The sequence below is a fragment of the Meriones unguiculatus genome, chromosome 16 (assembly GCF_030254825.1).
Source record: "Meriones unguiculatus strain TT.TT164.6M chromosome 16, Bangor_MerUng_6.1, whole genome shotgun sequence".
Taxonomy (NCBI): domain Eukaryota; kingdom Metazoa; phylum Chordata; class Mammalia; order Rodentia; family Muridae; genus Meriones; species Meriones unguiculatus.
Genome location: NC_083363.1, coordinates 25,143,679 through 25,169,639, shown reverse-complemented (window position 1 = coordinate 25,169,639; position 25,961 = coordinate 25,143,679). Strand labels below are relative to the sequence as shown.

General features: G+C 48.6%; 1 protein-coding gene across 1 annotated transcript in view; it reads right to left on the bottom strand.

The window, feature by feature from the left end:
• The window catches only part of Cdh23 (cadherin related 23), a 372,523-nt gene that overhangs the window by 273,298 nt on the left and 73,264 nt on the right, over positions 1-25,961 (bottom strand). The window contains exons 4-6 of the mRNA XM_060369488.1: positions 3,353-3,495; positions 2,657-2,704; positions 2,438-2,530 (exon numbers count right to left, since the gene is read on the bottom strand). Of these exons, the coding sequence (XP_060225471.1) occupies positions 2,438-2,530; positions 2,657-2,704; positions 3,353-3,495 (284 nt within the window). The remainder of the gene's footprint in view (positions 1-2,437; positions 2,531-2,656; positions 2,705-3,352; positions 3,496-25,961) is intronic.

Sequence of the window (25,961 nt, the reverse complement as noted above, 5' to 3'; positions counted from 1 at the left end):
GATCAACCCCTTAGTTGGGAATCTATATCTCTCCTACACACACACACACACACACACACACACACACATATATACCAAGCCAGCAGACAGACAGACTATGGCAGATCTAAAGTCTTACCCAGGAAGTTCGCGTGAAAGAACCAGAGGCCTTTTCTCTACTGTCCTTCCTCCTACTGCTATAAGATCTACTGGGAACCACCGCCTCCAGAAAGTCGAGGAACTTCTAGTCACCCTGGCAGTGACCAGGCACTCGTTCCCAACAGGCTCTGTGACATGTCTGACCCTCCCCCAACCACATCACGCTGCTCTATGGTCTCACTCTGCTCCCATTCCAGGACCCCTTCCATTGAATTTGCTTCTCCAGAGGACCATGGTATGTCCAGGTACTTTTAATGCAAGTAGAAAACTCTATTCTCTGTTCCAGGCCAGGGGCCAACAGGCCCTGTGCTGGTTCCCCAATTGGGGCTTAAGCCAAGAAGCTCAGTTCCCCTCAGGTGACCACACCAGGTCCAGGCTGGGCCATGCCAAGATGGTTGGGCCTCCATCTAGCTGATATCACATGCCCTGGACACACGGAGCAGCCCCCAAAACCAGCATTAAGTATCAGGCCACAGAGTGACCAAATAAAGTGCACAGGCCTTCCTCCAGCACTGTGCGCCTTCTGCAGCAGCCTTCCTCAGCAGGTATCTGTCACCGCTTCAGTATTATGTGACAAGGAAGACTAGGCCCAGAGGGGTCGAAGACAATGCATGGGCAGGGGTCTGTCCTGGGGTTGGTTTGCCTTGAGCCCTTACATTCTTGGCTTCTGCAGCCTCTCAGGCCTCCTGAGAATGATAGCCACAGAGAACCAAGCCAGGGCAGACACTGGACAATCCTTGCTAATTAAATATACAGCAGTGGAAGCCAAGAGACTTGGAGGACCCTAATAGTAAGGGGTTCCAGCAGGAGTGTACTCTGCAGGCTGCATCTCTGCAGGAGGAGGGAGGAAAGAGTTGGCCTCCAGCCCAAGGGCTGAGGAGGAGGGGACAGGACTGCTTGTCCTCTTGCTACTGCTGTTGCCTGCCATTCCCTCTCCAGGGAGGACAGAGGACAGCCGGGCCTGCCAGGATGGCAGCTGAGCAATGGGCACAAGGCTCATTAACTCTGAGCCATGCCCTTGGCTTCTGAGTCCAGGCTCAGAGTGCAGACTGGCACGTAGAGCCCCTTAATTGAATTAGGGGCACTTCCAAGTGAACGAGAGCCAGGAGCCAAGCTGCTGTTCCCCAGGCATAGCAGGGTACTGTGCCCCCATGCTGATGAGTGTGGCCTCTCCCCCCTGCTTTCCTGTTCCAGATAAGGAAGGGGCCCAGGTACCATTGGACAGTTCTAGTTCAGTTTTCCTCCTATCATCCAACTAGCACAAGTATAGGACCCATGGGTCACCACTGAATGATGAGAGCCAGGACCTCTGGGGTGAGACAAGATCTCTTCATCCTTCAGGAGACTTTGTTGTCCTGGAAGTTAGGGTCAAAGTTGCAGCTGTATGACCTTGGGTAAGTCCTTCTTCCACTTAATCCTAGGGAGTCCTGGCCTCTTCTTATTCCCCATACAGTGCCAGATGACACAAAGGAGTTAGGACTCAAGCATATGGTGCCAGCCTGTCCTTCCAGGATCTCTCCATTATTTTCATCCCAGCTCTTACTGCTGCTGCCCCAGCTTGAGCCCTGAGGGGACGGAGGGTCACCCAGTTAGAAGCTCTTTATCTGTCTCAGTCAGGGTCTTCTCATAGCTAACTGCCAGCCCTTAAGACCGCCACCAGCCATCGTGGTAAGAGACAGCAAGTGAAGAGAGCCCTGGTGCCATCGGGAGCCAGCTTTTAATGAACCGTTTGTAATGCAATAATTTGTACTTCTCAATTACCAACGACGGCTTGATTTTACACACATGCACTCATGCAAACATATTCAGAGTACACAGAACAGACACTTGGGAGACTGCAGGCCAGACCACACAGCTAGGGACCTGCAAGTTCCCCAGTCCTGCAGGAACTGGATTCTGGTCAAAGCAAGCAGGTCTGGAGTAAGACCTGTCCAAGGCCCTCAGAAGCCTGCAGATGAAAGGGAAGAGGGCATATAAGACTTCTCTATCCCTATTCCCATTCCATTGCTAACTCTAGGTAGGGTGAGCTCTGCCAGTGGTTGGGAGGTAGGAAGGCAGGCCTTCTCTCAGGCCTGAGGCTCTACCCACTGGCCTAGGCATTCTTTCAACCACAGGATGGGGGGCTTTCATTAAGCTCAAGTGGAATCTGGGCTAGAGCATGAGCAGGAAACAGCTGCATCTGCTTGTACTTAGATCACCATACAGACAACCCAGCTGGACTGGAGAGCAGCTGTGGTCTCAGAATCCACCCCCCCAACACACACACACCCATTCCACACATGAACTGGAAGGTTCCTACCTCAGGGATGCGCACGCTATACGGCTGGTTGTGGAATGTGGGCGCATTGTCGTTCACATCTCCAACTTGAATGTTCACCTTCCGTGTGATCACCTGGAGAGAAATAGACAGGGCTCAACATGGTCACTCCCCGCTGGCTTCTCTCTGCCCATGCAGCCCAGAGACCTGCTAAGTCCACAATAGCCATCCTAGGGCAACAGGGCTTCAAGGGACACTCACCCCTTGGTGGTCACTGACGGAGAACTCCACTGTGAACTCAGACTTAGTCTAAATGAGAAGGAACAAAAAGAGAACAGAGTTAGTGAAGCCCTGGGTCCAGGCCCTGGGTGTGGTTACAGGTGCTCCAGCATTGTCCAGGACCTCATCTGGGACTGGTGTTCAAAGGTGTCCCTAAAAACCTAGCACTGCCCCTTAGCACTTAGGGAATCTGAATCCCTCCTGAAGACAGTGAGTGAACAGAGTCAAGAATCTTGGGTGCCATTCTTGGCTGTGTGACGTTGGGCAAACCACTAACCACTTCTGTACCATGTCCTGAGATAGAGGCTAGGACAAGGCCTGGGGATGTGCTCACATGCTTTTGCTGAGGGCTGTCATGCTTGTTGTTACAGAAAATATCTGCAGCAGCAGATGATTAGGCTACTCCAAGCCACAGAAACTGATTCTATGAGCTGACCCCATGGGCACTTTCCTCTTGCTTACCCAATACTACTCTGGCTTGGAGAACCTGCCTTGGACCCACGCCAGCCCCAGGCCCGACACAGTCCTGGAAGAGAGCTACCACTGAAACAAGTAGTCCCAGCAGTGGTGGGATAGGGCTTGAAATAAGGTCCCCCAAAGATGGTGAGCCACCCTCTTCTGTTATTTGCCCCTGTTCCTCCAAAAAAAGGCCTGAGATTCGGGGGTTATATGCCATACCTCTCTGTCCAGCGGCTGCCGGAGCCACACCACACCAGTGTCAGGCTCCACGGCAAAGAAGCGGGAGGCCTCCTCCCCAGAAACGCCAAACACCAAGGGGTCATTGTCCATGTCTCGGGCCAGCAACTGGGTCACAGAAGAACCTGGAGTGGTTGAACAAGAGGACAACACAGAGGTCAGGCTCATTCCTTCCCACCTTAGACAATGAGGCATCCTTCAGGGGACAGCCACCTCATAAAATTCCAGGTCTTCCAGAGACCAACAATCAAATCTCCTAAGCATACTCCGGCTACAACCCAGGCTCTCCTCTTCTTTCCTGGATCACCTGCTGGCCAATCAGTGTCAACTCTGGGACTTGTGCTCTCATTCCATTGGGTTGCTGGCTGGTCCACCTTGGCACCCACACAATACCTGAGGACGAGGCTGCCAAAGAAGCTAGCTTATGGAGCGGGAGAGGGGGTTACCGCCAGGATGGAGGTGCATGGCCACAGGGCCAGGTACTGCCTCAGTCCTCCAAATGTCTCAACTCTAGGCATCACACCTTTCTCTGATCTTTTCTTTTTACTTCTGTTGAATTGGGTTTCCATCTTCTGTGAATAAAAACACCTTTTCTAACTCATAGTACTTTGCAAAATGTTCTGGTCTTCCTGTATTCACAGAGGCTCAGAAGACATACCATTCTTCTGAGACTTGTCCTGCAGGGTCTGGTTCCTGTTCTTGACAAGAGGACCAGAAAGTAGAGGTCATATTCATCAGTACACAGTTCTCTGGACAGAACATTCTAGGTGGCATCAGGACGATGGCATACAGCCTGGCTCAAGAGGTTTGGCACAGGATATCTTGTCTTGGGGCTCTCTCATTCCCTAGTGGTTTCCAAAGAGTAGCTGCCTACTGCCCCATTTGCCCAGGATGAAGGGGATTTGGACACAAGTGCCAAATCCTCGGAGCTCCAGGCTGGCTGGCAGAGCTGGTCACCACAGTCTCGGGAGGCCCTTAAGTCTACAGGAGCTGGGTGTGCAGGGTGGAAAGCTCCAAAAGGAGTATGTAGCAGCAGCATCTCAGAGCTTTGGCTTTGGCCACCCCCTTCTTTAAGGGCTCAGCTGAACCTGCAAAATGGGACAGACACCATCTCTTCCCCAAATACTGACTTATTCCTATTTAACCAACAGCCTCAAAGAACAATGTGAGGGGAGGAAGGACTGCAAGTCTGTGACTCAGGAGCTTCTGTCAGGGGCTGACAATGGGACAGCTATAAGCTGACAGTGACCACCAATGCTGGTGAGACCTGAGAAAAGGTGGCCAAGGAGCTCCATTCTTCATTCTGCCTGCCTCAGAGCTTTGAAGTGATATCATAATTTCTCACAGCCTCCTCATTAGCAGATGGCAGAGGTGAACTCCACAGCCAGCCTAAGATTCAGTTGTTCCATGGTAAGCAAGAATTCCACAGATCTGTTCCTATCAGGCCCCAACCAGGATCCCAAAATGGTAAGATTTTTTTTTCCCATTCACTTGAGTCTGCTCACTCTGTGAATCTTCCCCCAACTCTGTCTGGTGGTCATTATTCTATCCATTTTATAGATGAGGACACTCTGCGATTCGGGGAAGGAGCATAGCCTCTTCCATGTCAAATAACAGAGGCAGACAGCATTTGTGGTGATGGAGGAGGCAAGAGGGGCATTGTGAGAGCACGGAACAAGGCCAGCCCTTGGAGCCCAACATTCCCATCTCGCAGAGAGAGGAGCCAGAAGCAGCGGGCAAATACCCAGTTGAACAGTGAGTGTTAGGAAGCATGTGACCCCATCTCTAAATGCCTACATGCCAAGCTCAAGGCCCTTTTTGTCCAAGTCAGAGGGGTGGAGTATGTGAAAATCACAGGTAAGTCAAGCTCACCTTCCCAAAGATCTGATTTCCAGATGACATAGATCAATTAGGAGTCAAATGGACCACATGATGCATTCTAAAAGCTGTGCAGTCTTTTCCAGCCTCGATTCCTGGCATGCGTGCATGCATACAGCATCTCTCTGTTGTCAGATTTGGGAAACAAAGAGCTGGGCCTTGGGCCAGCTGCCCCCACCCCAGTATAAAGATCTATAGCCTGTAGCCCTCAGACAGCAGGCCTTACCTGCCAGCCCTGTCCTGACTCAGGCGAAGGGCTCAGTGAGGTTAAGTTCTGGCTAGCCAAGGGGATTGTGGGAAGGCCACATCAGCCCTGCAGCCAAGGTCGTGTGACTGAATTTGATATCCCAAATGGCTTTCCCAGGCCTGACACTCGGGTCCTCTCAGGGAGGGGGATGCTGGGCAGGATAGGAATGGGGCCATCAGCTGCTGTCACCCACCCTGTAATTTCCTGGACTTTTATCCATTTTCTCCTCAATTATGTGCTGCTCAAAATGGTCTTTTGTGGCTTCCTCACAGGCTCTTTCCAGCTCACGCCTTCTTGGTGTCCCAGGTAATTGCTAGTGGCCTTTTCTAAGCGTACTAATTAAAGGTGCTGATTTAATATTATATTTAAGACAAGACACCCTGCAGTTTTCCAACGGGGCACCTCCTCCCCTGCCCAGTGCTCGTGGCTGTTCTGTAGAAGTGGCCAGAGCTGGAACCTCTGGAGAGCAGGCGAGCTGCCCACCAGCAATCTCTGCTCATACTGTCCCTGCAGAATCAGGTTTGTCTGGGGATTTGGCTCTAATTCATGCCCCCAAGATCATCCTTTACAGGATTATCATCCCAGCTATGACACTCTGGGGTGCATAGGTCCCACACAGGGTTTGGTTCCCATCTGAAGATGACAGCATCTTGGATGTAGAATACTTGATTTAAAAGATTCTAAAAGAAAATATTTAAAAGAAAAAAATCTTGTGGGCTTGGGATACAGATAAGTTGATAGAGTATTTGATTGCCTACATACACAGGCCTGGGGTTCAATCCCTAGCACACCACAAACCCAGTGTGGTGGTGCATGCCTGTAACCCTAGCACCTGAGAGAAAAAGATTGGGAGTTCAAGGTCATCCTTGGCTACACAGCAGACCTGAAGTTAGCTGGGCTATAGAAAACCCTGTCTTTCACTGATAATACACACAAGCAAAATAACAATTTCACAAAATTAAGCATCATTACTATTCAAAGTGTACAATCTGGTACCCTCTGATGCACTTAACAGTACTGAGCAACCATCTTCCATCACCTCCAGGGGGAAACTGTATCCATCACAAAGCCACTCTTTAGTCCCTAGCTTCTGCACATCCTCTTTCATCTCTCGGACCTGCCTGCTCTGGGCATTTATATCAACAGAACTACAACAGTCTGTGGCTGTGTGTGTGGCTTTCAGTTAGCATCACCTGTAAGGCTGGCCGATGCTGGCGTCTATGTTAGAGCCCTGCTCCTTTTGATGGCTGACTAGTTTTCTCCTGTGTGGACCTAACACATCCTGTTCATATGCTCCTCAGTCAACAGAGGTTTGGGTTATTTTCCACTCTGGGCTGTGAATGCTGCAGATATGTGCATCTGTGCATAAGACATTGTTTGAATTCTCATTCTAAAATTGCTTTCCATGCTCTTAGGAGTAGATGTGCTGGGTTGTAGTCACTCTGTCTAACTTATTGAGGAATCACCAAATGGTTTTACACAGTGTCTCTCTATGCCACGTTATGTTCCCAGCAAGAGTGGATGAGACTGGAGTTCTTGTTTGTGGTAAGGTATCCAGTGATTCACGGAGGCTGGGGGTTCTGAAGATGGTGTGAAAGGCACCAGGGAGATGTCCACAATAGCTACAATTGGCACTTTGTCTCCCTTAGTGCCACACATGCCAGCCTAGCCTCCAATGGTCAGACTCCACAGTTCTTTGCCAGAATCAGCCCATGACATACACAGGCCAGAGGGGCCAGGGAACTGATGCCCCTGGTGTTGGGGTTCAGTGGCTGGCTATGGAAAGTGATAGATAAAAGTGGACATGAGTCTGGTTTTCTTGGCTCTCAAGGGCGTATCTCTGAGGCACGTGTTCTACACTGACTGCTGGAGTTCCCCAAGAAGTCTGTCTGCAGTTCCCTCCAGCAATGACCTGGTTCGTGCTGTGGTTTGGCTGTGTGCTCTAAAGCAAAGCTTATGTGCTAGAAGCTACCCCTAATTCATAATTGCTGGCACTTGGGAACTAGGCTTTCAGGAAGCAATCAGAACCAGATGAGGTGAGGTCCTTGCAAAGGCATTAAAAACTGCCTCACAAGAAGAGCCCTGAGTTAGCACTCTGTCTCTCTCACCATGTGATTCCCCACCATGCTTCGATGCAGGGTGAAGACCCTCACCATATATGGGTACCAACCTCCTGAACTTCCAAGCCTTTGGCATTGCAAGCTAAGTGAAACTCCTTTATAAGTTAGCCAGTCTGTGCTGATCTATAACAGCAGCAGGAATCCCATCTGCCCCTGCTTCATATCCTCACCCCTTTACTAGAGTTCCTGGAATCGCCTCCCTAGTCAACCACCTGCCTTCAAGTGCTCATCACAAGGTCTGTTTCTGAGAAAACAACCCCAGAGCCTGCATCTGAGCCATCGTAAGTGCTTGCTTCCTGCCAGACCCTGCTGGTCCAGCTTGCTGGTGGGGTACTAAGGACACAAACCCCTAGACAGTGCCCCCACCCCTCTCTTCAGGAGACTGATGTGCAGTCAGGTATAGAAGTCCTGGTGTGGTTTATTGCAGACCCATATTCAAATATTTAACAATGGGCCCAGCATAGGAATTTACCAATCAGAGCAGACGCTGGCCATAAACAAGGGAGCTCTGAGTGCTGCCAGTAAGTCAGCCTGGTTTATGGCTCCCACTTTAGATGCAGAGGGGGGCTGCTCTAGGCCTGGCATGATTTAGTAGCTCAGACTCAGACCTCTTGGCTCAATCAGTACAAGCAGAGGAGTCTCTGCATTTGGCCTCCCACCCTAACTGGGAAGGGTCATCCTACCGAACCAGCCACCTCCGCTCTGTGCTGAGCCAGGCTGGGGCCCCTGTCTAACCTCAGGGTGGAAGGACATTTAAGACTAAGGCACTTTGTCCTCATCACAAACCCACATCCATAGCAGTTTCCATAATGGTCAAGAAGTGAGGCATCCCAAGGAGCCACAGAGAAGCAAAACACAGCCTAGGCAGCCAATAGATCATCAAGGTTCTGGGACGAAAGGAGATGCTGACACTTGCTACAGCATGGATGAACCTTGAGATGCTGTGCTAAATGAAATAAGCTAGTTGTACAATGAAAAACAAAGCAAAATCCTATTTCTCCTAAGAATCTAATGAAATAGAATGCTGGTGTTCAGAGGCCAGGAAGGATAGAGTAGGGAGACTTACTGTTTTAGCAGAGTTTTAAGTTTCATGTGTGTTTATGCACATTTGCATGTGTGAAGACACATATAGACATGGGCGCACATGTGTGCTGTGTATGTTGGAAGCCTGTGGTTGATATCAGGAATCATCCTCCACATTATTCACTGAAGTAGGATCTCTCAATCAAACCCAGAGCTCTCAGATATATCCCTAGTCTTGGGGATCCAGTCTCAGCCTTCTCAGGCTAGACTTTCAAGAAGGCCACCATGCCTACCTGGCATGGGTTCCTGGGGATCCAAACTCATGTCCTCATGCTTATGTATCAAGTTCTTAACCCACTGAGCCATCTCCCAGATCTCAAGTTTTTAAAGGTAAATAAAGAAATCAGACCACCCTGGGGCTCAAGTGACCTTCCCCAACATAACAGATCCTAACTGGTCACGCTCTCTGGCCTCATCGCCTTTGACTCCTCTGAGTGGGACAAGTTCATTGTTGACCTTGATTTTTTTAAACAAATCTAGGGTTATTAAATGCTTCTATCTTCCAACACCAGGTAGGAGGGAGAGAAGGTTGGTGGGGACAGGGGCGGAGTTCTCTCTGCTACTTTCCTCTGGGTAGGGTCTTAGGATTCTGTTGTGGGCGACACCAATATGAGTCATTCAGAAATCCGGAAGTCCAGGTAACCAACAATTCAGCAAGCAGCATATGCAGCAGCAGGACGAACAAGCAGCTGCGCCTTCTTCCTCTGGGCTGTCATAGTTACACCCCTCAAAGCCCTCAGGATTCAACTAATTCCACCCGGCAAAGACCACCATGCTGCACACGAGATGCTTAACAGGTGTGGGCAAACTAAATTCCCCAACTTGGAATTTAACAAAAACATGTTTACGTATCATAAACCAAAATGTCCATAACAGTTCATGGCTGGGATCCCTTGCTACCTGAAATCATCCCATGCCCAGGCTCAATGCTCACCCTTCAGCAGCAGTTAAACCCTCAGGGTCTTCCTCAAATACCTGGTCAGCCAATATACCCACTCAAAAGGACCCGTCCTGTCCTCACAGTTCCCCTCTCTGAAGTCACCTATGTGTTCACCTGTCTTGTCACCTGCCAATCTTTCTTTCTTTCTGTTTTTTTGTTTTGTTTTGTTTTTTGTTTTTAAGACAGGGTTTCCCTGTGTATCCTTGGTTCTCCTGGACTTGCTTTATAGACTGGCTGCCCTTGAACTCACAGAGATCTACCTGTCCCTGCCACCCTGTGTGCTGGGATTAAAGACATGTGTCACCACACCTGGCTTGGCCACCAATTTCAAGCACATTCCTGTCAGCTCTGGAGGAACAGCAGCCTGCCTGTCCCATTCCCTGAGCCTGATAAGCAGTTGCATTCCCAAGGCACTTAATAAAACCTTGAGTCCTGCCAAGCCCAGAAGGACCGAGGAGAGGAAGAGTCCCCACATGTGCCTTCAAGCCATGGCAAGAAGACAATGAGGCCAGTTAGATCTTAATTACTACACTAATGGGCAGGAGATCGCAAGGCTAATCACACCTAATAAAGCCCGAATCAGCAGCACTTGACTTGGATTACTGGACTAAAGTCTGTATAGCTGGGAGGCCAGTCTCCTATACACTGGCATTCTTTCCTAGGGCTGTCCAATCTCTCCTATTAACCGAGTGTCCTGCCTGGGCCAGTCTACCCTGTCTTAGAGGTAGACTCTAAGAATATGTACTTCAATCTGTCTCTCTACCAGCTCCACTGGCTCTTTGTTCCTATTTTAGAGTTAGGGGTTTCCTGAGCAGGCAGCTAAGGTCTCTGGAAAGCACAGAGCTGGGGACATGTCCTCTACTGTGGCCTCAGCCCCTCAGCAGCCAGTCGCATCTGCCTTCCAGGCAAGGGATGGACAATCACAGCTTCCTGAGTCCCCGCTGTGTCCCTGCCGATGGCCCAGATGACTGTTATTACTGTTATTGTCGTTATCTGCACGGAGAGAAGGGGTGCGGATTTCTGCCTGCCTGGTGAGGGGAAGGGCGGAAGCACAGGGCTGTGGCAAGCTGTAAGCCTTTGAGTTTTCAATCTGAGGAGAAGGCTGAGGTCCCCGTGTGTTTACAAAGTTGGGGCCAGGATCTGTGGGATGAGTAAGGGCTATGAGTGCACTCTGCCTTATAGAAGCAGTGTCCAAAAGCGTATCTGTGACGGTTGGTCCCAAAGCATTCAAACTCATCATGCCCAATGCTCTTCCCACTGCTGCCAGCCTTCTTGAGCACACTGTGGCCCACATGCTCTACTACATGCCTCTGAGTCCCAGACAGCCTCCACATGCACCCCAATCTGCCTCTCCACCATCAGCTTATCTGGCTCTGTGTTCCCAGACCTATTGCTCACATCTCCGTGCAGCCAGCAACAAGCCATCACCCTTAAACATAGAGACTGGTGCTCTAGTACAAGTTATCAAGGCCCCTTCAATCCTCTAGGACTTCCCCCATCAGCTGCTGTGCTCCTTGAGGGCAGGGAACTAGCTAGAACCAGCCCTTTCCCATGCAGATTAGTAAATCTATCACTGTCTACTACAGTCAACCGCGACTTATGAGCTGAAATGATTTTATATCAGCTGTTTCCCATTCTTTCTCCCAATCCAGGAACCAAGAATCTAAGCTTTCTGCTCCTACCAGGCTCTGGACAGCCAGAAAGAACAAAGTCAGAACTACAAGTACAAAGGTCACCTCAGAAACAAAGACTGATCATGGCAAAAGCTGAGGCCACAGATACCCTTTAACCTCACAGAGAGAACAACAAGCCGGGAAGTTTATCTGAATGATGCTCAGCTAAGGCTACACAGCTGCAATTTCAGGACCATGGGTTATAATGAGAACCTTCTGAGAATAGATGTGTACTTGTGACACCCCTATGTCACCCTTGAATCACACTAGTTACCAACAGAGCTGATCTAATGCCTCACCCCCACACCCTACACTCCCCCCATACACCCTACACTCCCCCTCCACAAACACATACCTTATACCACCCCCCACACACAGATAGGAACCCAGCCTGCTTCCCTGTCTGGCCTTGGTCCGTGCTAGAACCACAGCTGTTGCTTGGTCCTTCCTCTCCTGGGCCAGGACACCCCTCAGAGCCAGCTGGCCTTGTCGATTGTGGTTTCATTTGTCTCCCTCTGGGATCAGACAGCCTGTTAAGTGCCATCATCTCATTTGTCTTAGCTTTCCCTCCCCTCTCCTGCCATAAGCAGGCTCCCCCTCTCTGTGAACCTCTGGGATTCTGAACTTGGTTTGACCCTTTATTTTATTCTAAGCTCCTTCTCTCCCCACTTGGGACATTGGAGGGCCATTGAGGGGCCTGAGGCCAGACCTCCCTCTGGCTCGGCCGAGGCCTCCGAGGTTCTTGGAGCATACCCTGCAGTTCTCAGCAGAAACCCTTACCTCAGGTAGAGAAACCAGCCTGTGTCTAGAGCCCTCAGGCCACCTCCACTCCCATCAGCAGGGCTTCTGAAACACCCATACCCGTGAAGGCCAGACTCGCTTGCTGCCTAAAGGAAGAGCGCCTGCATACATCAGGTACCTTGCTCGAGAGTTTCCACCCTGTTACTTATTTCTAACAATAGCCCTACATAGAAGGAACATACCTGCTATCTGGGTAAGAAAACCAAGATTCAGAGAGGCAAAAGGACCTATCTTCAGAGCAGAGAGGGCTTGGACTCGGGGACAAAAGGCCCAGTAGATAGCCGGGGCCTCGTAGCACACGCCTTTAATCCAGCACTTGGGAGGCAGGGGCAGGCAGATTTCGGGTGGAGGCCAGCCTGGTCTACAAAGAGAGTTCCAGGACAGCCAGGGCTACACAGAAAAACCCTGTCTCAGAAAAACAAACAACAAAAGGTCCAGTAGATGCTTTGGGGGCAGGACTGCCTCCAGTGGTTCCCTGTATTAAAACAGAATTGTTGGGGGATAGAATTCATCTGGGTGCCCTGGTTCCCTCTCAGCCACTCACTGTGTGTGGTCTGGAAATGTGCTTAGTTCTTTGAGTGGTTCCTCTTCCACCAACTCCAGGAGGAACCTGGAGTCAGTGCCCCAAAAAAAACATAGCAGTCCTTGAGAAGAACAGAACCATGCTTGGGGTTGAGATTCATGGCAACAGCTCCAGGGTGCAGTGAGAAATGGGCAAGGTGGGCTGCCTCAGAGCTTAACAAGGAAGAGGCTTTGATTCAAACACCTGACTCTAATAGGGGTTCTTGACACCTGCCACACAGTCCAGTTCTTGATGGGCCCAGCAAACAAAAGGAATGGAGTGGGCAGCTCAGTGACAAGCCTACTGACTCTCACACTATGTACTTTTTGCTACACCGTCAATATGGTCACAGCCAGCTGACACATCTATCCTATTAAGGTTCTGTTGGCCACATCTCACACCACATGAATGTGGGGTGCTTAACATGGGGAAATAGACCACAAGGGTACCCCTTCCCTATTTCAAAGGTGAGGGAGAGTATGTGCTCAGCCCACCCCGTTCAGAAACAGCAGGTGAAGTATGAGATGGTCATGAAGTAAAGAATTCTAGAATGTTCTGTTTGATCTTCCCAAGTCCCTGTAGTTCCAAGGCCCTTGGGAGTGTGTGCAAGGAATGAGGGGAATGGAGTTCTTTCTCAAGGCCAGAGAGCCAAGCTATAGTTACCAGATTTAATAACAATGATAAGAGTGGGCTATTTTTTCCTTTCTCCTGAAACTTTTCAATTCATTGAACTGTTCAATTAACTTTACAAAAGAAAATGTGGAAAAATGACGGCAAATTGAACTTGACATTATCATTAAAATAAACAGAGCACTGCAGCCCGTTAAAGGCTGATGAAGATGGTCTAAACATGGGTGGCAGGTTCAAGCTGGCTCCTTCCTGCTCAGAGGCTACCCCTGTCCTGTCCAGGAGCTCAGGACTGAGTCACCACTCAAGTCCCCACTCTTAGGATCAAGGCTATGCCCATGGAACCCTAAATACCAGAGAGGGCATACAGGGCTAGAGAGCTTCTGAACCCCCACCCTCCAAGCATCAGGACAAATATGAGTCTATGATTAAGGTCAGCCTATCAGCCAACAGTTGATTCCAAACTCCAGAACCAGCTGAAGTCAAATGATGCCTGTGTGCATCCCACAGCTTGAAGGGTAGATTCATGGTCTCAGCAAGGACTAGGTGCTGGAGGTGTCAGATTCCCAGGAAGTGCTTCCACTGGGGAGCTGTGCTTTAGCCTTAAATTGTGTTTTCATTTGGTCCACAGGGAGGCAAGCCTCCTGGGAGCCTCTACATGCTTTATCTTGTGGATGGGTCCATAGGCTTAGTGGGCCACCCAAGCCAATCTGCAGGCATGGTAAAAGTATGTATATTTGTAAATGTGTCTGTACACATGTGTGTGCATGTGTGTTTGTGTGTGTAATCTATGTTCCTTATTCTGTTCAGACTTTTCCAAATCATCTTGCTGTAACGTATCAAATCTTGACCTGATTCCATCTTAGCATCATCTAGGAGTGTTTGCAAGTGAGGCAACCCAGGCCCTACTTGCCAGTGAGTGGACTCTCTAGTGTGTGGACCCCTTGGATGACTCCCTCAGGTTAACACAAAGGCTTTCAGTTTAGCAAGTTTAGCAAGCCGCAGACTCACCAAGGAGAGTATAGAGTAGACCTATACTGACTACAGAGCTACTGACTACATCTTTAACAAAGCTGGCTACAGCCTTCATGGTCCCAAGGCTCAGTTATTTCAAATTCTTCTTGAAGGCAATTTGGTTCTCGGAAACGTATATGTTAAGGTGTGGCTTCCTGGACCTCTGCTCTTCAGCCCTAGCCAAAGACCCAGCTTCTCATCACCTCCCCACAGCAGAAGAAACAAGGCATGTACACTCAGATGCAGGGTAAGACACCTCCGTTGGCCCCTCCCCTGCTGGAGAACCAGAGGGGTCCCAGAAATCACCTCATTTCAGAGGAGACTCGTAATTACCCACGATGATCACAGAACCATTCATTCTGCCCTAAAATTAATACATCACGTTGAGAATGATCTCGCACTAATTTATCACAAGATTTATGAAACTTGCACTTTTTCTAATGAGATTTATGCAAATGCTGCTCTTGCCTCTGTTTGTGTTTTTAAAAGTTTTGACAGCGAAGAGAAGGTCCAGTGCGGTTGGAGGTGGCCTCGTCCTGACTCAGCAGCTCTGATGTTGGGGTGGGAACCCCACAGCAGTCTGTGCTCATGTAAGACACAGGTAAGCAACTACCTTGGGCCTTCCCCAGTTTCTCCCTCCAACCCTGGCACATCCTTTATCCACCTGTGCCTGCCCCACCCTTGTTCAGTTCATTTGTTGCTCAAGTGAGGATCTTTACAAGTGGGAAGCTGGGTCTCTCCCCAATCAGAGGCCTGCAGGGTGCTCAGACTTGACAAACAGCTAAAGGTATGAGCATCCCCAGGTGATGGCAGAGACCATGCAGCAAAGGAGGCACCCAGAAGGTATCACAGGAGGTAAGCTGGTGCTCCCTCTTGGTTGCTCCCTTTGCATGCATGAGGACCCTCCCTCACCTCACCCTAGTCCTGACTTTGCCACTATTAAACACCAGTGATTATTGTGTAATTATCCAAAACATAGATAAAAGCAGGACAGTAAGCAAAGTTTGTAGAATAGTACATGCTTGTAATCTCTTTCAATTGTGAGCTCAAGGCTAACCTGGACTAACTATAGCCTGTGCCTTGACAAAAACAGAGGGCTTGGGGCATAAGTAGTTGTAGAGCACTAGCTGAGCATGTGTAAGATTCTGGATGCGATTCTTGGCACCACAATAAATATAAACAGATAAATAAAATTCATGCATGTAGAAAATGATTTTCAAAGGCTGCTGAAAGACTAAAAGTCCTACAACCAAATAAATACAAATATGACATTCCAAGTTCATGCAAAGGAGAGGTTTAGTCAGTTCCTCACTCAGAGCAGTGTGTTTGAGTCACGCACTGAAGTTGGTTCTTAAGTGTTTTCAATTCCTTGTCACTCCAAGAAAGAACAAACACAATAGAGGAAGCAAATGGATCTGTATTCTGTTCTCCAAAAAAGGGAAAGGCCAAGCATTCTCTGACAAGTAAGAACTCTCCCATTTCTATTTCTTCCCTAGCTCCTGTCAGGGACAGAGCATCACTGAAGGATGCTGCTCTTCAGGGTGATGTGTTCAATGATGTGACCAGGAAGGGCTGAAGGATGAGTTACCCCAACGTGAGAAAGCAGGTACATAGATAATAGATCTTATGAATATTCCATGCAAGTCATTATAATTAAAAAAAGATTTCGTGCTTAAAGGAATGCTTCCTAAAGTGTATTTCACGAATCATTAATTCCCTAGGAGGCTCACGGGTACTCCATGATAAAAAAAAATGTTCCTTGGTCAAAAAGATGTAGAGAACATTGCATTAGAAAAATAACCTGGGGCCAGTGAGGTGACTCAAGCAGGCTTGCCGCCAAACCTGATGGTCTGAGTTTGAACCCCAGGATCCACATAGTAGAAGAGAACCAACTCTAAAGGTTGTCCCTAACCTCCACAAGCACCAATTCGTGCCCCCCCAATACTTTAAGGGTTTTAATGAAAAAGAATCTAAACAGGAATCTTACCTCCAGGACCTCCCAGAGCCATTATTACCATCATTACACAAATATTCAGGGTTGGAGGGGGGTGTTTAAGATATAGCTTTACCAAGGATTTTTTGTTTGGTTTGGGTTGGTTTTTCAAGACAGAGTTTCTCTGTGTAGCGTTGGCTGTCCTGGACTTGCTTTGTAGACCAGGCTGGCCTCAAACTAACAGAGTTTCCCAAGGTTTATGTGGACAAGAAATCCTTTCTTTTAAGGTCATCTCAAAGGGCACCAGTGGTTTAAGATAACCTGAGAAAACATTGGGCCTTCCCTGACTACCGTGACTTCAGGTATATCTTTCCTTAGAATAAATCAATCTGCGGTGAAGCTGAATTAGACAAGGGAGTGGCTAGACAAATAAGTTGAAGGACTGATGGATGGGTGGGTGAATGAGTGAATGGATAGATGGGTGAGTGGAAGAGTGTTTGGATGCATGAATGAATGATGAAAGGGTAAATGAATGGATGGATAGGTAGATGTATAACTGAGTAGATGAATAGATGGATGGGAATGGGTCCATGAATGGGTTAATAAGTAGATGAGTGATAGGTGGATGACTAGGTGCATGGGTGGATGAGTGGGTGAATGGGTAGATGGGTAAATGAGTAGGTGTATGAGTAGATAAAAGTATTTGTGGTTGGGTGGATAAGGAGGTGAACAGATGAGCAAATAAGAAATGCACTTCTCTTCTCAGGAAGACATCATAATTTCTGCCATGGAGGGACAGTGAACGAAGACTCAAGGAATCCCTGTCAGGTTACCACTCTGTTTCATGACTTGGGAATCTTGGCCAACTAACTAGGTGGCAGGTGGGGGCAGGTTAGAGTTGCTGCTTTTCTCAGGAAAAAAAACTGAGTATTAGATTCACACTAACTCTAAGTCTGTGCTCAAGGCCCAAGCCCTAGAAATTACATTCCTGGCCACTGAGTCCCAACCTCTAACCTCCACAACAAGCAGTCTCTCCATTAGACTTGCTATCTCAAGAGACCACACCTGGGTGTAGTTGGGCCCAGACTCCACTCCTGACATATCTATTCAACCAACTCAAGGTGTACCATGTCACTCGCCTTGTTCCAGCCTCAGAAGCTGCAACAGAAAATGCCAGAGTAACAGACACGATGCTCCAACATCTAAGGGGAGCCTTCTGTGGGGTATGTTTAATGAGACCGTGTGTGCTTGTATGAAGGGTATGCTTGCTTGGGCAGGCATATGTGGAGGTCAGAGGTTGACTCCAAGCTGTTGTCTCTATAGTTTCTCTAACTTAATTTTGAAACAGAATCTCTCACTGAATCCAAAGCTTGTTATTTCAGCTAGACTGCCTTGATGGGATGCAAGCTCTTCCTGTCTCTGTTCCCCAGTGTTGAGGTTACCAATGCCTAGCTTAGGAGCCAGGAGTTCAAATTTAAGTCTTTACAATTGCATAGCATGGATTTTACCCCAGAGGGACTGCTTGGTTGCCATGACAGGCTGTGAGGACCCTTCTACAACAAAGTTCTCAGCCTGAACCTCCAGTGCTACCCTGAGGGCAGGCACTGTGGTACCTGTACTCTGCTGCATCCCCAAAGATTTGAGCAATGCTTAGCACAGACCAGCCATGTGCCAGTGTTTCCCCGCTCATCCCATCAAAGAATGGATGAACAAATGAATGCAGTGATATATTGTCACATAATCACAAAATGACATGACAAGGAGAGCTGCAGGACTGTACTTCTGTAATTCTAAAAGCCACACCAGACCTCTATCTCTATCTTCTCTCTTAGACACATTCCAGTGAACAGCCTCATGGTACACTGGGAGGGCTGAGAAACGAGAACAGGAACCCTCTTTCCCAACACCTGAACTGCCTGGTGTCCGGCTCACTGGCCATTCTTAAATGATACATGCTTCAGTTTTAGGCTAGGAACACAGTTCGGCATGGCGGCACATGCCTTTAATCCTAGTACTCGGGAGGCAGAGGCAGGTAGATCTCTGTGAAATTGAGGCCAGCCTGTCAAAGTGAGGTCCAACACAGAGAAACCCTGTCTCAAAAACAAAACAAACAAACAAACAAACAAACAAACAAACAAAGCCTGTGTCCTTAGGCTGAGAATAATTTCCAGAACCCTTTTCCATTGGATCTCCATTCTTCCAGCATCATATAAAGATATGAGCTCCAAGACCCCACATCATGGAAACCGGACAGGAGACTGAGAAAGGGAAGTGAGAGGCTGAGGTCTTTTTGCCACTGAACACAGGACTGTCTAGAGGCAGTCTTCACTTTGGCATCCACACACATCCGGATGGAGTTCAGTACCCTCATCTCTCTGTGGTTCCTCATTGCTCTAAAACCCTACCTATACACTACAGTTTTAACCCTGGTACTCCCGGCTCCATCTGTTCCTGCTCTTGGAATGTCTTCCCTGTTCAGTCATCTCCTGAAGCCTGTGGCTGCCTCAAAGCTCCCTGTCCTCCACTTGAAGGCAGCATAGGGTATTCAGTGCCCACTGTGACATTCCACCCCCCATAAGAATAGGCTCTTAAGAAAGCAATCTTCCCTGCCTGTTAGGTGTATGCAGGAAGTGTTGGCTATGAGAACACCCTCCTGCCATGTGACATCCTTAACACTGATCCCATGTGACACATTGCTTTGGACACTGATCCTGACAGGACACACTCTTCCATATTATGACTCAGCGAGAAGAGCCTGCTAGAGGCAGATGCTCCATCTTGAACTCCTCATCTTCCTGAACTGTGAGAAATAAACTTCCTTTCTAGATGACCCAGTCTCAGGCATTCACAAACAAGACTGAGATGGGGAGTGACCTTGCACCAGTTACCTCGCCTCTTTGTCCTCCATTTCTCTGCCTGTAAAGGGGTGGGCAAGCCTGCCATGAGGGTGGCACACAAGGCACGTGAAGAGCATCTAACGCACAGGTCTGCATCCAACGACTGTTGATTATTAATACCATTCTCAAAGTATAGCATAAGATTTCACAGCTGCTTTTATGAACATGGGCTGCTCCTAATGAGCCTCTATCCTGTAATCTTGGCTCCCCGAGCAGTAGCTGAGACAGTGTTGGAAGTCACTGGGCCTCTGTGATATGATGAACTTCCATTTACCAGCTTATCTACCCATCATTCTCTCCCTACTTGGTCATTCATTCCTCAATTAACATGAAGGAAGCATCTGTTGTGTGGCTTCCGTGTGTGTCAGACAAAAAAAAAAAAAAAAAAAAAAAAGGCAGGCAGGGAGACTCAACCAAGGTACTGAATAGGAGGGGAGGGGCTGGAGAGATGGCTCAGGGGTTAAGAGCACTTGCTGCTCCTGCAGAGGACCAGGGGTTCTAGCCCCTTCACAGTAATTCCAGTTCCAGGGGTCCAATGTCCCCTTTTCGACTCCTCGGGCACTGCACGTACATAATACATGCAACACACTCATATACATAAAGTAAAAATAAACACTCTTTTAAGGTCCTTAATGGGGGGGGCACTCCCTGATCTCAATTAGTCTTGAGTTCTGATTCTGTGCTGTGATGGAGGAATCTAAATCAGACCAAAGGTATGAATTGGGAAGAAAAATGAGAAAGGTTGTATAAGTTATGTTCCTTGTCCTGCTTGCTACCAGATCCCTGACATCAAACTACTTAAGGGAGGAGCTATTTAAGAAGAGACACGGTCCATCACAGGGAGAATGTGTGTAGGCAGGAGCATGAGGCAGCTGGTCACATTGTGTTCACAGTCAGGAAACAGGGCATGAACAGAACGTAGGGCCAGGCTAAAGAGCTTCAAGGCCTGCCCCTAGTGACTGGTTCCTCCAGCCAGGATCCAGCTCCTAAAAGCCTCCAAAACAGCATTGTCAGCTGGGGGCCAAGCGTTCACACATGTGCCTACGGAGGACACTTCACAATCAAGCCACAATATACACCCAGGCCAAATACTATGTGGGGGAAGACTCCTGAGAGGACAGACCATTTACAAGGCCTCTGAGCTGGTGCACAAGTGACCAGAAAGAGCATTTAAAAGCAGAGAAAGAGAAAGTAAGCTGTTTTCATATGAGTGGGAAAAGAGGATGGAGAGCCAAGCTGAGGCTGACAGGGTTCTCTCTCTCTCTCTCTCTCTCTCTCTCTCTCTCTCTCTCTCTCTCTAGCTATCGCCAGGGCCAGCAAGGCACAGGCACGAGGGTAACTGAAGTAGCAGAGCCCACCTTCATGCTTGCCATCTGGAGGAAGGCTCTGAACAGTCACACCAGAGACTAATGAGAACATGTTATTGTAGAGCCATGCTGCCTTCCAGGGACAACATGGCCGTTGACATTTTGGAAAAAGAACAGTCATGGTACCTGCAAGAGAGCTTCACAAGACCAGGCTCACTAATATCCTCAAGGCAAGACTGCACTAGGCCCCTCCCCTCCTCAAGGATGTACAAGTGATTAATAATTGCTTGGAGGTGAGGGTGGGGAGGTCTTCTTCAGTGGAGTAGCCACCAGTAAGATTCCCGGTCCCAGTAAACAGCCCCGAACCACCATTCCTGTAAGCAACCACAGAAAACTCACTGGTGTGAGTAGGTTTGGCCCCTTAGATTCATGTGTTTCAACTCTTGGCCACAAGGAGTGGCACTGTTAGGAAAAGTGGCCTTATTGGCAGGGGTGTGGCCTTGGAGGAAGCACATCCCTGCGTAGGCTGGCTTTGAGGTCTCCCATGCTCAGGCTCTGCCCAGGGTGGAAAACAGTCTCTTCCTGGCTGCCTTCAGATCAAGATGTAGAACTCTCAGCTTCTCCAGCATCCAGTCTGCCTGCACGCTACCATGCTTCCTCCAGTGATGACAATGGACTGAACTTCTGAAACTGTAAGCCAGCCCCAGTGAAAATGTTTGCCCTTATAAGAGTTGCCTTGATTATGGAGTCTCTTCACAGCGATGGGAACCCTAACTGAAACTTCACCAAGCAAGACATGGGTAGAATTGTTTCCTTGGTTGCTCACTGGACCCTAACTGGATGCTTCCTGAGGTCTTGCCCCCTAAGACCGGCTGCATGTGGTTTCATGAGTATCTTTCTGGAGACGTGTTTCTGTTATGCACAGATAAGTGACTATGAAAATGTGTGCATTCACACGCACGCAGTTGTGTGCATATTTATACACACTATGTTTTTTATGAGTGGTGGTCTACTTGTCCTCCTCTTGACTATCTCTGATGCCAGATTTTAGAGACACAAGATATGGCATATGAACTTGGGCTTAGAGGATCTGCTATAATTAAAGAGTAAGGACCATCCCAGGGAGGGACACAGCTAATCTAGGGCCAGAAAGCTACTTCTGCTAACATGGAAGGAACACATATCACAGTTCTCACCCCAGTTCACTCCTTCTCACCCAGTGAGTGGCTGGAAGGTCAGAAGACCTAACCCCTTGCCTTGACTTGACCTGCCCTATCCCAGACCTCTCTAGAGGATCAGCTGACACTTTTGTTGTAGTTGCGTCCTGGCTCCACCCCTACTTCTACTCACCCTTGTCCCCTTGCTCTGATATACCCCAAACGTTTCAGAGCTTTTTTTTGTTGTTGTTGTTCTCTTGAAACAGGGTTTCTCTGTGTAGCCTTGGCTGTCCTAGCTTTGTACACCAGGCTGGCCTTACACTCTCAGCAATCCACCTGCCTCTGCCTACCAAGTTGCTGGGATTACAGGCATGTGCCACCACACCCAGCTCAAAGCATCTTTCTTGAAGGTCTAAAATGTGGCCCAAGGTCATGGCTGGAGTAGACATATCCCCAATGACTATGGGATGGTGACTGTACCGAGCCTGTTCCCAGGTACAAAATGAAGACTGTGGCATATGCCCCACTCTGCTGAAGGCTGGCAAGCATTGCCTGAGGGAACCTTTAGTGTTAGAGAGATCGCTATAAAGCACATGGCCTGCACCCGAGCCTTTGCCCCTCTGCTTCAGTCACACTCCTGCTTGGTGCTCCCCTGGCCAATGCCATGAAAACACTGCACTCACCCTTTTGTCCATCTTGTCTCTTGCAACTCTGGGCACCTCCACCGGGAAGCCTTCCTTGATAATCATAGCCTCTTCACTTCTCTCTCCTTGGTAGTATCAGAACCACTGGGTCTCTACCACACAATCTGCTAATCTAGTGTTTCCTAACAAAATGTCCCTTGAGGAGGGGACATAAAACTCTGTGACAAAGGCCCAAAGGTGAAGCTAATTCAAAGCCTTGCATTTAATATTTTATTCATTTTCATTCATTCATTCATTCATTCATGGTGTTTTTCACTGAACATCTAATAGTGGCAGGACAGATGTGGCTCTGGTCTTTAGTGAGCTCAGGGTTATTTTGAAAAGTTATGTAAATTCTGCATTATATCCCATTCTACAGTTATATTGACTTTATAATAATTTTCTGTTTCATTATCACCTCTAGGAAGATGAACCAGGCTTAAGTGTGGCTTCTTGGCTGCCAATTTGGCCCAAGAAGTTCAGCATAAGACACCAAAATGACACCTCCTGTTTTACATGGCTCTGCCATGGAGTCAGGACATCTTGGGAACAGTATACCAGCTGAACGCCATGGATTCCCCAGGCCTGACCCTGCCCAGCAGCCACACCCTGATCCTCTGCATTGGTTAGACAGTGTAGGAGCCTTTAGGCAGGGGGAGACTACCCCCCAGCCTCAGGAGATAGATGGGGCTGTGGGCGAGCTTTCTAGTATATCACAGCCAATGAGGTGGCAGGAGAGGCTGCTGGGATGGAGGCAGGAGGCAAGATTTATTTAGACGAAGGGTTCTGCTCCCCCCCAACACACACACACAAAATACCCTAGTTGAAATATCACTGCATCTGCCTGCAGATATGGCAGTTGAGGTTAGACGGTCAAAAGGTTGACACAGGGAGGATGGGAGTGCAAGCCTGAGTTCCTGACAGTCATTGTCTTAGGGTTTCTAAGGGTTCACTAAATAGGTTAAAGCTTGTAGTCTACCATCCAGGGATTCTAGGGCAGGAACCAGGAGGCAGGAACTAAAGCAGAGGCCATGGAGGAGTGATGCTTATTGGCTTGCTCCCCATGGCTTGCAAAACTTGTTTTCCTATAAACTCAGGACCTGCTTCTGAGGAGTAACACCGCCCACAGTGGACTGGGCCCTCCCACATCCATCATCAATCAAGAGAGTGTCCCACAAACTTGCCCATAGACCAATCTGGTGGAGGCATTGTCTTCAGCTGAGGTTCCAAATGACTCTAGATTGTGTCAAGTTGGCATAGAATGAGCCAGCACAGTCATTTATCCAGAAAACCAATCCATTCCAGCAGTTGCCAACTCACAGATCTCTCTTGAAAAAAAAAATCTTGATTTGCCCCTAAGTACACTTCTGACTCAGCTTTCATGTGTGTGCAAGGACTTGGGTGTGTGAGGCTCCCATTACAGATAAGAAATCTGTCTGTGCACAAGAAGTCAACTCTATTTTTGATAAAGAAGCTGGGAACAGAAGAGACTATTCTGAGCAGGATAAAATGTATAGCATAGAAACTGTGGTGATGGCTCATGGGAAAAACTTCAGACATGGCCTTTGTAAAATCAGAATCAAGACAAGACTGCTACCACAGCCATGCTTACAGGTGATGATGCCAGGCATGGTCACAAGTTGTCCCCAAGGGCATCAGCAGGAAGTGGCAGAGGGCTATGTGTGTGTATTTTCCAATTAGGCAATTTTTGCTTTATGGTCCCAGAATTAGAACTTGACCATGCTTCCTCACATGTAGATACTTGGTTGACTGCTCTCCAGAAGTTCAGACAGAGAACCTACTGTAACCGTGTGAATTCCGCAGGGGAACAGGAGCCAGCCAGCAGTCACACTGCCTTGCCCCACCCTAGCCAGGCCCTCTGCACCCAGAGGAGCCAATATTGCCTCTCCCCAGCTTACTGCTTGCTACCCCTTCCTCCCACTCCCCTGAGAGATGGAAGGGGAGAGAGAAAGATACTTGGCAGGTGTCTTGCAAGCACCCCAGCCCTGTCTGCTTATCTGTGTCCCTGCCACCTCGCCACGGCAAATTGCTTGTTGATAAATGAGGCTATTTAAGAGCGAGTGATGCTGGCATTACAGTTATTAATGAGGACAACGTGGAGAGACGTTTAAGAGCAACCCAACTGTTCCTGTGTCCTCCCACCTGTGAGTAATGGAGCCATGGAGCCTCGGGTCCTTGCCCACTCCCCAGGTACATCCTTTGGAACACTGTAACCACAGGTGTGAGGACAAGGGGATGATCCCCAAACTGGATTTTATAGGATCACTCGGGCTGAAGGACAAGGGCCAGCACCTTGTTCTGGGAGCTGAGGCAATGGGGAAGGAGAATATGTGCATGAGGACACAAGATGTGTTTGCCTGTATGTGTTACAAGTCGGCAGAACACAAAGACAAGCAATATGCATGTATGTACTAACCAAGAATTTTTTTGCTTTACATGGTCCCAGAGTTAGAACTTGACCATACTTCCTCACATGTAGGATGAATGTAAAACATCCTAGAGAAGATAAAATCAACCAATCTACAGAAAGGGGTAAACCCAGGAATCGGCCAGGATGGAGAAGGTTCTAGAATGGGTAGGTATCTCTCCTTTTCCATCACTGTTGTTATGAAGGTCACCCTCCCTGTGAGCATGCGGGCTGGGGAGACAGTGTCAAGGGATGAATAGGAGTGCTGCTTGCCTGTTTGAGTGAAGGATGCTGGGAACAGAGCAAGAGAGAATGGCAAAGAGAACTGGGATGAGAGGCCGAGAGCCAGCTGGTACAGTCCACAACAACTACACTGCCTGTTAAAGTATTAAAACACCACATGTGGTAGATAAATGAGGCTACTGCCATCTCTGTGTCCCAGCCTGCTCCCTGGGAACAGAGGGTCTGTGGCAGCTGGTCAGGTCCTGATGAACAGATGAGTGCATGGGTCACTTGTGCTAGCCACAAGAACTTCAGCATCTAAGCAGCACTGAATCCTGAGATACCCCAGCATGGAAAGAGGTCTCCAAAATGAAACAGCCTGTGGGCAACTGGGAAAGTGTGAAGCAGTGTTAGAAGGCCTACTCCGGTCAACCCCAGGACAAGTATATAGCTCCTGTGAGTGCCGATGAAGATCCCATTCATTGATGGCCTGTGTACTGAGCCCCAGGGGATCAATTCCTGCTTGAGATATGCTCCCAGGGGGAAAGCTGTCTCTGTAGATGAATGGCACATTTCCTGTTGCCTGGAAACACTTCCACGAAGCTCTCCTTAGATTTAACTGTCAGAAAAACTTGGGGCCAAATGCAATGCTCAAAGGTTGTAATCTGCTCAGCTCAGGTACCTGTTACTACCTAATCCCTCTACTTTCTCCACACATAAGGTATTTTATCTTTCCCTGTCACCAGTCCTGCTAAGGACTCAGTCTCTTTGGAGGAAAGACAACCAAAATAAACAAAGAATCCAAGACCCTTAAGTCCTCCCCTGTCGGCCACCCTGCCTCTAGTGTGGTCCCAGCACTGGGACTATCTGTGTCCCTTTGTGAAGAGAAGCCTCTTCTCAGCCTGTGTTCTCCACTCTGTTCCAGGGCACAGGTTTCTCAAGAGCCTGTGGCAGAGAGAAGAGAGTATTAATAGACTATCTTGGGAAAGCTGTCTGGACAGGTGGGGAGGGGTAGAGCT